General features: G+C 58.4%; 1 protein-coding gene across 1 annotated transcript in view; it reads right to left on the bottom strand.

Annotated features, from left to right (window-relative positions):
* Positions 1–12,430, bottom strand: part of VIPR2 (vasoactive intestinal peptide receptor 2) — a 29,089-nt gene that overhangs the window by 13,989 nt on the left and 2,670 nt on the right. Inside the window, exons 2-4 of the mRNA XM_014537381.1 lie at positions 10,355–10,462; positions 4,370–4,486; positions 3,686–3,783 (exon numbers count right to left, since the gene is read on the bottom strand). Of these exons, the coding sequence (XP_014392867.1) occupies positions 3,686–3,783; positions 4,370–4,486; positions 10,355–10,462 (323 nt within the window). The remainder of the gene's footprint in view (positions 1–3,685; positions 3,784–4,369; positions 4,487–10,354; positions 10,463–12,430) is intronic.

Genomic DNA, 12,430 nt, shown 5'->3' with positions numbered 1-12,430 from the left:
CACAGGCCCCGCCTGGCTCAGCGGCCCGCGCCCGGTGCTCTGTCTGCTGCATCTTCGTGGAGCTCCCTTTGCCCTCCCTCAGCCCCACGGTTTCAAACCTGCGCCCCCAGTTCTGCAAACGCTGGCGAAGCAGGGAGGTGGGAGCGAGCTGTGACCCACGGGAAGGGACCAGCTCCACGGCCTCGGAGAGAGCGAGTCCGGCCGAGTCTCAGGCCTTCGAGGTGAAACAGGCAACAGCGGCGCGCGCCCTTCTCCTCGGAGGGTCCCCGAGAGTCGGGGCTGCCTTGGTGAAGAGGAAAGACTCGGACACCAGGAGCTGAGGAGCGTGAGCCGGGCCTGGCTCGCAGGGCTCCGCCGGCTCCCTCCCCGACGAGGCGCGGTCCTGCCTGGGGACAAGGCCGCCCCTTCCGCGTTCTGGTTCCTACACGCGGCACCTGTGTCGGGCGGCGGCTGCTGCCTGCTCTCCGCAGACACAACTGTCCAAGGACACGGCCTCTGAACTATCCAGGCCCCGTCGTCCCCAAGCAGGTGACACCCCAACACCCATTGTTTTCTCCTCCACTGAACAGATCGAGGCGTCTCCTCTTCTCAAACCTGCGGCACAAATTCTGGCCCAAAACAGCCGCCAGATCAGAACCAAGCCCGGAGCAGGAGGCGCCAGGCCTCAGGTTCCACGCCAGCGACACGCGCTGGGGAGAGTGCGAGTGGCCCCGGGCTCTCGACCAGGGGTCTTGGGTTCGACACCCCATAACCTGTGACTTCATTTGCCATCCTGAGCAAACATTTACTTTTATGCTTAATTCTCTATTTTAATGTGTTCTTTTTCCTAAAGCCAGGCCTCACTTTAAGCTCAGGCCGCACGGACACCCGGGTGGCTCAGGGGAGGTTGTGAACGTGCGGAAAGGGTGTGGGCCTGACGGCGCCCGGGCTCCCGGCAGGTCCTCGTCACGGCACCGCGTTGCCAGGCAGACGCTCTCAGAGCTCCGTGTGTGAGACTTTGATTCGATGCGTGTCCCCAGGACCACACCCAGGTGGATGGGGGGGGAGGGCTGCTTCCTCAGCCCTCCCGGCTGCAGGGGCGCTTGCGATGGGCTCCCGGTCCCCTCACGCTGCCGGCCCCCAAGGAGGCCCTGCCTGACCCCACACTGAGTCCCCGTCCAGTCCCCATCATGGACTCTGCATGAGCCTACGTCCTGCCCGGGGGCGCCCTCCCCCGAGACGCGGCAGCGGCCAGCACTCTCCAGCCCTGGAGTGACTATCACAGCCCTTCTCCCCTGAAGGTCCAGGTTTGCCTCCGTCTGGTCTGCACCTTGAGGGCCCAGCATCACAAACTGCCAGAGGCCTGAGCCCAGCCTTCGGCTCCCCCGACGCCACCCTGAAAAGTGTGGGGCTCCCCCAGAGCTGGGCTCTGGGCTCCGCCTCCAGCCAAGGAGGGGAGTCTGGGTCCAAGTGGGGCGCTGGTGGCTGTGCCCCCAGGGTCCCCTCACAGTGGCTGAGCCCCTGGGCCTCCCTGCACCCTCTCAGCACGGGCTCCGTGTGCAGTCCCGCCTGGCAAGGCTGAGCTCTGCTTCGGGCCTCCATCTCCCTCCTGGGAGAGCACCTTCCACGGGACGCCTGCCCCCCCATCCTGGGGGCGGCGAGTCTCTCCAGCTGTGGGAAGACCTCTTCCTCCAGGTGAGTCCAGGGCGTCTTTGTTCTGGCTCCACTGAAATCAGATTAGCGTGGCTCACGATGGCACCTCGTCTCCGCCTGGACCTGACGGCTGTTTCCGGTGGGGCCAGGCTGTGCGGCGCGGGCAGCGGGCAGTGTGAACACTGGCTCTGTGCAGGCCGGTCCTTGTGGACACCACCTCCATCCCATCAGAGTCGCCTGCCCGGCTTTGTCCTGTCCACCCCACGTCCCTGCTCCCTCCCGGGCCACCCGGTCCAGAGGAGCCGCGCATGAGGACAGTGCTCACGTGGCCCTCAGCACCGCGGCGGGCCATTCCTCTGCCTTCACCGTGAAGCGAAGCAGAGACACTGCCTGAGCCAAGGCTGAGTTAGCTCGGCAACCGCAAGAAGCCAGGTGAGGTCCGAGGACACTCCAGTCCGCCCTCTCCCGCCTCCCGCGCAGGCGGCTGGTCACCGGCGGGCGCGTCCCGAAGGGCCCTGTGGGGACACAGAGCACAGGGTGCGGGTGGTGTGCTCCAGGTCAGGGAGGGGACCTTCCGGAGGGGACAGTGGCGGTGACCGGGAGTCACAGCAGTGTCTGGAAGCTGAGGGGAGCGAGCGGACGTATTTTTAGGGTTATGGCATAATATGGAAGAAATGTGTCCGCCTGATGCATGGGTCGGCTGGAATGCCAGACAGCTCTCGGCTAAATTTAGCAGATGTGTTCTTCAGTCAAGAGCTGTGGCAGCTCATATACACTGCAGAGCCTCCGGGAGCACCGCCTGGCACGCCCGCAGAGGTGCCCGCGTGCCGTGGGCCTGCTGTCCCTCGGGGCTTTTGGGGAAGCTGTTTTGTTTTCCCTTGAACTTAATTAATTTAGAAACCAACAAAGATTGCACACGAAACACCCAGGGCCAAGTTTGGCTGTGTGTGAGCAGGAAACCTAATTGAAATCCTGGGTCTGGGAAGAAGTGAGGGGTGAGGTGAGGGGGACTGAGACCCGGCGGGCACTGGACAGGCCCGCCCCTGCCCTGGATCGGCCTGGCCCCGGGGCAAACGCACCTCACAGATTTCACATTTGAAATAATGCCCTAAACAACCACGTATTCAAAGTATTCATGGAAGCTGCATCAGGAAGAAAAATCAATCATTTTGGTTTTGGGCCGTCGTTTTCTCCACGTTCATACATTAAACTGTTTTGACTTTCTAATCTGTTAGGGGCTGTGTGTTTATGAAATTTGCAGAATCTATGAAATGTTTAAGAAGAAAACAGCTCTTCAAACTGGTTGGGGTGCATCAGCTGGACGCTCTGGCTTCACGAGGCAGGGCCTCAGGAGCCCCATTGTTTTACAGACAGTCTTGCTGGGGGCGTCCTCACAGTGGGACCTGGGGGAGACCGAGGCGGAGGCCGGTATTGCCGAAGGAAGCCACCCTGCACGCCGGTGCTGGTGCTAGGAGGTCGGCAGACGGGCAGGAAGAGCGGAGGCCACAGGACCTCAGGAAGGCTACTGTGCTCCCCTCCTCGCCTCCCTGACCTGTGACCTGTGCTCCCCGTCCTCGCCTCCCTGACCTGTGACCTGTGCTCCCCCTCCTCGCCTCCCTGACCTGTGACCTGTGCCCCCCCCCCCCTCGCCTCCCTGACCTGTGCTCCCACTCCTCGCCTCCCTGACCCGGGCTCCCACCTCCTGGCCCCTGAACCTGTGCAGCTCTGTGGTGCCTGCAGAGGGGACGTGCCAGGATGTAGCCGCCAAGCGGACGGACAGACTCAGCCTCCAGGCGACAGAGATGCTACGGGTGGATCTGTCTCCGTGCGGCTCAGGGTTCCCACCACCCACATGAGGAGGTTAACTGGGCGGAGAAACCCCGCGGCCGAGAGGACGCTCCTGGGCTCATCTCAGGCAGGTGGAGCACGGCTGCCAGTGGAGAGAACTGCCTCTCCTGCCCCCACCCATGGGCGACCTGGCGTCCGGCCCAGGAGAGGCAGTGCTGCCGGGCCAGGAGAGGGTCCCTCAGAGGCAGTGGGGCCTCGGCCTCACCTGGCTCCTGTCCTCGGGGTCACGGTAGCCGCACGCATCCATGAAGTCCGGGAAGGTCTGCGACCAGCCCTCACTCGTGCAGTTCTTGCTGATGTTCCCTGGAAGGTAGAGTGCCGGCATCCGAACAGAATGTCGTTCTTTCCTGCATCCCCCCTCCCCCCGCCCCACACACACTGTACAGGCCTCAGCCGGTCTGTTCTCCGAGTCTTTACCCTGAACACCTGCCCAGGTTCCCACAGCCTCCCAACTTCAGGGCTCTTCTCTTGTCTATGTTTCCAGACAGATTTCTTCATGTTACTAAAACCTGGGCCGTTTAAGACGAGGCCAAACCAAACCCCCTTCTGGGGAGCAACCCAGAGGCCCTGCAGCGAGGGAGCCTGGGAGGCACCTTTCCAGGTGCTGGAGACTCAGAGGGAAGCAGGTGCTCGAGTCTCAGAGCCCGTTCAGGGCGGAGGCCACTGCTGTCCAGCCTCCCTCCCTCCAGGGTCATGGCCAAGGTTACTGCACTCCCCTGCCTGCCCCACGCCCACTCCAGGGCTCTGGTCTGCGGGTCTGGCGCCTCCCCCTAAGGCTGCTCTGAGGGGAGACCCAGCCGGAAGCTCTCCTTCTGCGCCTAAACCCAGGGGCCGCAGGGAAGGAGAAGCCGACGGCCAGGCGCCCCTCAGCCACGCACGGACCAAGTACCTGGTTTGCTGTGGAGGCTGCTGAACACCTTGAACACCGTGGGGCAGGGCACCGTGACGGTCTCGCCGATGTCCGCGGGGCGCCAGCACGTGAGGTTGTCCCAGACTCCGCTGCAGGCTGCAGGGCGGGAGTGAGGGGCAGAGGCACAGTGGCCCCAGAGGGTTGGGTCTGTGTAAATGCTTTGCAAACAGAAAGCCCGTTCACTAGATAATTATCTTGCAAATTATTTTTCTGTGAAATAAACATGCACCAACGATATTACTGAGAATAGCCGTAGCTGTGTGCTCCTTCCCATCAGCTTTGCAAAACCACTGGGTCTGTGGTAGGAAGTCCCGAGTGAGCCAGCTGCACAGTTCTTCTGAGCGTCAATAGAATTAGTAAATGTTTCCTGCTGATGTGATCAAATGGGCACCTCTGTGTCTCAGGTTTGGGGGCTCAGGGTCCCCTGGGCCCGTTTCTGTCACCAAGATGTCAGGCCACTTTTAAGAGCAAATGCCTCGGTACCCCTCCACCCGGAGCCACAAGCAGAGTTTCGGGGTGGGGGGTGGAGGGGGCGCAGAGGTGCCCCAGCCTCGCCACTACAGCGCCCTCCCGGAGTCCCCGCCTGCAAAGCTCCCTCCTGTGCGGGACCCGGTGCGGCCGGTCACCTGTGGGCACTTACTCGTAAACACCCGGCAACCCCAATACTTCCGTCCAGGTGACCACGGCCAGGCCCCTGACCAAAGCCAGGAGTACAGTCCCAAGAGGAGCCCAGATGCTGAGTTGTGATAAACCACAGGCAGCATTTCAAACCCTCTCTCCACAGAAACCCTCTCCACAAACAGCCCTCCCAGCCGCCCCTCCCCAGTGGGGAGGCCGCTGGGGAAGTGACCCGTGGCTCGCCCGGTGCAGGGCGCCCGGTCCCAGCTCTGGGAGGGACCTGTCTTTGGGCCATAATGACATCCGATGACATGTTATATGCCATGTACACATCGAAGTTTTTACAAAACAGGGCATTGTATGTACCACCCTCTTCCTTGCTCCTGCTTCACAATGTGTCACACGTGTTTTCATGCTGTGCACCTTCATGTTTAAAGGCTTCCTGATATTCCATGGTGTGGATTCAGCACAATTACCCCCATTTCCAAGCCACCAACACCCAGAATATTTGTGACATAAACAGTGTTGGGAGTTCCTTGGGAGTCTAGTTATTCAAACTTAACAGGTGCCCCAGGGCTTGGACTTGTCCTGTCCTTGTCCAGCAATAAGGGAAGGCCCCTCACCATGAATGCTGGCCGACAGTGTGTGACGGTGAGTCGTGAAGTAAACCCAGGCATGACTCGCCAACAGAGAGTAAAGTGTGAACTAGGATCTAACAGTGACGGCAGCGCCAGACTCCCCGCCGACTGCAAAGGGAAAACAGAGCTTTACAGTCAGCATCCAGGGCCACTACCTCCCGAGGGACCAAACAGCTTCCGGGCCGTCGTGGGACGTGTGGTGGGAGCGACAGCGAGGACGTCCTCCCTGAGGAGTCACATCCAAATCGCAGAGCGGTGGCCCGAGAGTCCCCAGAGGGAGGCCTGTCTGGCCATGGAGGCCACGAGCGAAGGGCCCAGAGAGAGCGAGGTGGCTCCGGGAGGCGAGTGAGGCTGGGCTGCGGGGCCACGCGCAGCGGTCCAGCAAGGCCTCCAGCTGGCCCCTCTGCCTGCTGGTCTCAGTCACCTCAGTCCTTTTAACCTGAACCGGATAAAAACCGGCAGCAAAGCTGAGCAGATGTTCCCACACGCTTTCCGCCACCGGGCGGGTCTGGACGGCTGGGGTCTGAGTCCCTCCGTGGATGGAAGCAGAGGGGCCTCCTCTCTGCCCACCAGGGGCCGAACAAGGAGACGCCCAAGGTCCTCCGACCTGACAGTCTTTAGAAAGATGAGTGACTTCCAGGTTGGTCAGCACCTCTGGCTGCTTCCTGTCCCAGAACCCCAGCCTGTCACCAACCTAAAGGCCTCAGAGCCAAATGGAGTGACTCACCAATGGGGTTGGCAAATTCCCTCTTAAAAAGCGGCTATGTCCTTCCCCGTGAACCTGGCCATTTGCTGGAACCTGACTCCCAGCCAAGCAGACTCCGCTGCTGGCGAATGCAGGCGGCCCGAACTCAAGGGTCTCTTGCATGACATCGTGATTGTGGGTCAGAACATCCCATCGCGGGCAGCAGGGATTCCACGCCCTGAACCTGTCCGTGTCTCCCCCACAGCATCCGTCCGGTGTCAATGGCACAGACTTTCACCGGCAGTCCGTCCACCCTGACCCCTCTGAGAAGTGTCCTCAGGGACTGTCCTGGGCATCCCCGCAGGAACAATGCGCTACTGTTGACCAGACGTGCTTGCTGAAGGCGGGAGATCAGAGAAACGAGGAAGGAAACACTGAGATTCTCCCAGGAGCCTCCCTGACACCAGCTCTGAGGGCTCGGCTGTGTGCTGAGTTTACCAGTCATAAAACTGACTCCCGGGCTGCAATGTCATGGCGACACCCCTCCTGCCCGTCTCCGCAGTGGCTGTGTCCAGCTGAATGGGCCCGGGAGGAGTGTCCGGGAGCGGCTGCAGGGATTGAAGTACCTGCCCGGGAGGGGAAGGCAGAGCCTGCCTGGAGTGCTTGCTCTCACGGCTGCGCTGGGCAAATCCATGCCGTGTGTGGGCAGCTCCCAGCCCTCTGCCGACAGCTCAGCTGCTGTCAGGGGGCGCCCCCACCCCCGAGGCTTCACAAAGGGCCTGGCTCACCTACCGGAAGGACGGTTCTGCCGGACCCTCTACCGCAACCTGCACTGGGGTGTGTGGAGAGGAGGTGGGGTCCCTGGCCACGAACTAGATGATTCTAACCGCCGACTCTGTCTCCTCTCAGTCTGTCCTCTTCCTACATCTCCTGGATTCCACTGAGGGAGCGGACCCAGCGGACATGACGACTGCTTTGTCACGAGGCCCCGGTTGGCGGGACCCATGTCTCTGGTCCTGTAGGACCGACGGTCAGTCCGTGGCTTTGCCCAGGACAGAGTCCCTGTCTGCTGTGAGCTGAGCCACTCCAGCAGCCTTTTTCTGGACACAGTTAACGAGCTCCTGAGGAGGCGTGGCCGCCGGCACCGCATGATGCGGACCCGTTCCTTAGGCCGGAGGAGCCCTGGAGCGAGGCCGGCGCCAACGCAAGCAGCAGGTCCAAACGTGACACAAAAGAAAATGTAAAAATTCTCCTTAATATTTTATATTCATTAGCAGTAGAAATGATAACAATTTAGATATATTTGGACACATAAAATGTTTGTTAAACTAATCTCACGTGTTTCTTTTTACTTGTTTTAATGTGGCCCCTAGAAAATCCAAAGCTACCCAAGCGGCTCCTCTTCTGTTTCTACTGGGCAGGGCCGTCTGCACGGAGCCTGGTGTGCACGGAGCCCGGTGTGCACGGAGCCCAGTCTGTACGGAGCCCAGTCTGTACGGAGCCCAGTCTGTACGGAGCCCAGTCTGTACGGAGCCCAGTCTGTACGGAGCCCAGTCTGTACGGAGCCCAGTCTGTACGGAGCCCAGTCTGTACGGAGCCCAGTCTGTACGGAGCCCAGTCTGTACGGAGCCCAGTCTGTACGGAGCCCAGTCTGTACGGAGCCCAGTCTGTACGGAGCCCAGTCTGTACGGAGCCCAGTCTGTACGGAGCCCAGTCTGTACGGAGCCCAGTCTGTACGGAGCCCAGTCTGTACGGAGCCCAGTCTGTACGGAGCCCAGTCTGTACGGAGCCCAGTCTGTACGGAGCCCAGTCTGTACGGAGCCCAGTCTGTACGGAGCCCAGTCTGTACGGAGCCCAGTCTGTACGGAGCCCAGTCTGTACGGAGCCCAGTCTGTACGGAGCCCAGTCTGTACGGAGCCCAGTCTGTACGGAGCCCAGTCTGTACGGAGCCCAGTCTGTACGGAGCCCAGTCTGTACGGAGCCCAGTCTGTACGGAGCCCAGTCTGTACGGAGCCCAGTCTGTACGGAGCCCAGTCTGTACGGAGCCCAGTCTGTACGGAGCCCAGTCTGTACGGAGCCCAGTCTGTACGGAGCCCAGTCTGTACGGAGCCCAGTCTGTACGGAGCCCAGTCTGTACGGAGCCCAGTCTGTACGGAGCCCAGTCTGTACGGAGCCCAGTCTGTACGGAGCCCAGTCTGTACGGAGCCCAGTCTGTACGGAGCCCAGTCTGTACGGAGCCCAGTCTGTACGGAGCCCAGTCTGTACGGAGCCCAGTCTGTACGGAGCCCAGTCTGTACGGAGCCCAGTCTGTACGGAGCCCAGTCTGTACGGAGCCCAGTCTGTACGGAGCCCAGTCTGTACGGAGCCCAGTCTGTACGGAGCCCAGTCTGTACGGAGCCCAGTCTGTACGGAGCCCAGTCTGTACGGAGCCCAGTCTGTACGGAGCCCAGTCTGTACGGAGCCCAGTCTGTACGGAGCCCAGTCTGTACGGAGCCCAGTCTGTACGGAGCCCAGTCTGTACGGAGCCCAGTCTGTACGGAGCCCAGTCTGTACGGAGCCCAGTCTGTACGGAGCCCAGTCTGTACGGAGCCCAGTCTGTACGGAGCCCAGTCTGTACGGAGCCCAGTCTGTACGGAGCCCAGTCTGTACGGAGCCCAGTCTGTACGGAGCCCAGTCTGTACGGAGCCCAGTCTGTACGGAGCCCAGTCTGTACGGAGCCCAGTCTGTACGGAGCCCAGTCTGTACGGAGCCCAGTCTGTACGGAGCCCAGTCTGTACGGAGCCCAGTCTGTACGGAGCCCAGTCTGTACGGAGCCCAGTCTGTACGGAGCCCAGTCTGTACGGAGCCCAGTCTGTACGGAGCCCAGTCTGTACGGAGCCCAGTCTGTACGGAGCCCAGTCTGTACGGAGCCCAGTCTGTACGGAGCCCAGTCTGTACGGAGCCCAGTCTGTACGGAGCCCAGTCTGTACGGAGCCCAGTCTGTACGGAGCCCAGTCTGTACGGAGCCCAGTCTGTACGGAGCCCAGTCTGTACGGAGCCCAGTCTGTACGGAGCCCAGTCTGTACGGAGCCCAGTCTGTACGGAGCCCAGTCTGTACGGAGCCCAGTCTGTACGGAGCCCAGTCTGTACGGAGCCCAGTCTGTACGGAGCCCAGTCTGTACGGAGCCCAGTCTGTACGGAGCCCAGTCTGTACGGAGCCCAGTCTGTACGGAGCCCAGTCTGTACGGAGCCCAGTCTGTACGGAGCCCAGTCTGTACGGAGCCCAGTCTGTACGGAGCCCGGTCTGTACGGAGCCCGGTCTGCACGGAGCCCTCCCGGCGACGGCCTGTGCTCCTCCCAGCCCACCGGCTGCTTTAACACATCGCCTTACTTTTACTTTAATTTTTTCCTTGAAGAGGGTAAACTAAAGACACAGACCAGAGAGAAGGAAAGCCGAAGGAGGAAGGGCTTGCTACTGTTTATAACCTGTGGTCACACCAGACCTTCTGAGGCTACACCGTGTGCATGTGCCAGCTCAGGGCCTGCTGCCCCGGCATCTCCTCTCTGACCGGAAGGAAATAAAACCACCACGTTCACTACATTGACACTAAGCCTGTCTTCAGGAGAACAAAAATCTCATTTTCCTGTTTGAGTTCTGATAAGTTTCCATTGTTCTTAACTGGACCAAAATTATTTGTGATGTCACTAAGAATTTAAAATACAAGAAATCAGAGAAACACTCCTGGAAAACGGAGTTGCTTCTGTAAAGCTTGGCAACATCCATGAAATTATTTTAGTAACAGTTGCTATTGTTTCAAACCATGGAAACTGTTTCTGTTAAGGACTTAAGCTTTCTTTTTAAAAGTTTATGTGAAAGACTTCCCCTCCATATGAGTTTTACCAGAAGTTTATTAAAAAGCGTGAAAATAGACCTTTTTAAAAAAGATACAGGTGACCTGAAACACCTGTTTGCAGAGTGAGGTGTGAGCTGCTTGCCTGCCAGGGTGCCCATCACGGGCACCTCACTCGCCGAGCCCGCCTTACCTTTGTGTGTCGCTGTGTGAGCCGTTAGAAGTTCTGCACATTTTGTTTCCTCCTCCTGTATTTCCAGATGAATTTGGCATTCGGGGTGAACGCTGTTCACCTGGTCAAGGTTTTAAAAAAACAGAAATAAGTAAAAATTCCACCCTAAGCGGACACTCAAGCAAATGTTCATAAAAAACCCCAAATTGAAGAGTTTTAAACTGCTTCCAAACTAACACTCATTTGAAAGCGATCACCTTCATGTTTCTGGCAGGATTATCTTGAAAAGCTACACTGTTTCCTTTGTGAAGGAAACATAAAACAGATATAAAACCTAACAGCATGTCTTCTGAACAGGAAAGCAAACTCACAGAGTACAGGGCATGTTGTTAGTGTACAATTTGGCGGCAATAGAGCTCTTTAACCCAATAACCTTTCAATATTCACGTCCTCCGTGTCGTAGCCCTGATTTAATGACAGTGAATCCGTGTTCACTGGCGAGACCACCCCGAGCACCGCTGCCCAGCAGCCAGCAGCCTTGGATAAGGGCCGCCTCCCACCACACAACAGCCCCATCAGGATAACCTCATCCTCAGAGGCTGCAGGTCACCTTAGAAACTCCACCTCAGGGCTAGGGGTGCAGGAGCTTTTCAAAAAAGATGAGAGGAGAGGTGGGCAGAGGGAAGGTGGGACAGTCATATCCCTGCCACTAAACACGACCTTGCGGGAGCTGAGACGTGACACAGATAGAGGCTGCGCTGTCTACGGGCCTCTGTCCTGAGACACATGCTGCTCTGTCTGTGCAGAGGCCCGGCAGCTCCTTTTTATCCCCCCCCCCCCCCCGCCCCAGTACTCACAGTGTTGGCCGGGGCTGGGCACCCCTCCCACGTCTGAACAAAATTCTGCTTTTACTAAAGAAAGTCACGCGCTTGGGCACATTCTAGCCACTTGTTTCGTTATCCTACTGCTGATAACACTATCGCAAGGAGTACATTAAGCTTCTCTCCAGGAACGAGGTTCCTAAGAGAAGCGGACAGGAAACTGAATGCTGATGCTTTCAGCACGTCCATCCGCATCTTTTAAAAAAGCCCGAAGCTGGCTTCCCCAGGATCAGCACTGGGCAGCCACCAGCTGGACAAAGGCCTGGCTTCCCATCGGCCACGCTTTTCCCATGTGAACAGTCGTGGGTTTAAATTTCAGGATTAGGGACAGTCTATTGACTTAAAAAAGAAAAAATTTTGTTAAGGCATGAAAAGACATAATGCCTGACATTCGTGGAACATGCAGAGCGATCACTTATTCTGGGGCATCTGAGAAGTTAAAGCAACATTAGCCATAATTCTGGGTACTTTTAACACTAGCTCCCCCTTTTTATTAAATTTATTGGGGTGACACTGGTTAACCAAATTATACAGGTTTCAGGCGCACAGTTGTACGGCACCTCCTCTGGGCCTGTGCTGTGCTCCCACCCAAGCAACTGCCTTTTCCAAAGCGCTGACCTGGACAGCGGTCCTCTGTGCAGAGGTCCAGCCTCTCTTTTCCCCCCCCCCCCCCCCCCCCAGTACTCACAGTGTTGGCTGGGGCTGGGCACCCCTCCCACGTCTGAACAAAATTCCGCTTTTACTGTTGGCCCAGCTCCAGCCAACACTGTGAGTACTGGGGGGCGGGGATGGATGCCTTATAGCACAGCGGGGTGTAGGTTCACACCCTAAATCCCGAAATGTCTGGCAATTCCAGCTTCTTAGCGCTAAGAAGGTGCGTGAATCACTAGAGACCACCCACCCGACTGTGACCCACGGGCAGTGCAGCTTACAGCTTTTTTTAAAAGGTCTTCAAAGAAAAGGGCGATTCTTGAGAAGTAATATAATGCACAGATGGAACAAATTTCAGTTCAGTGTATCACTTCCTGCTCTCATATAATAATAAACAAAATCAAAGCAGAATAATTCCAACAGGAAAGTTTCCTGGGCCCATCGCATCTCGCTGAGACTAAAACAGCAAAACCAGCAGCAGGTACTGGGGCGGGAGACGTCGTTGGAGACAAACTCCCCTTTTTTTCCCTCTGAAACGCGCGCCCGCCGGTGGCGCAGCCCGTCC

The sequence above is a fragment of the Myotis brandtii genome, unplaced genomic scaffold, assembly GCF_000412655.1.
Source record: "Myotis brandtii unplaced genomic scaffold, ASM41265v1 scaffold1777, whole genome shotgun sequence".
Taxonomy (NCBI): Eukaryota; Metazoa; Chordata; class Mammalia; order Chiroptera; family Vespertilionidae; genus Myotis; species Myotis brandtii.
Note: the sequence above shows the minus strand (reverse complement) of the source record. Positions and strands in the feature narration are given on the sequence as shown.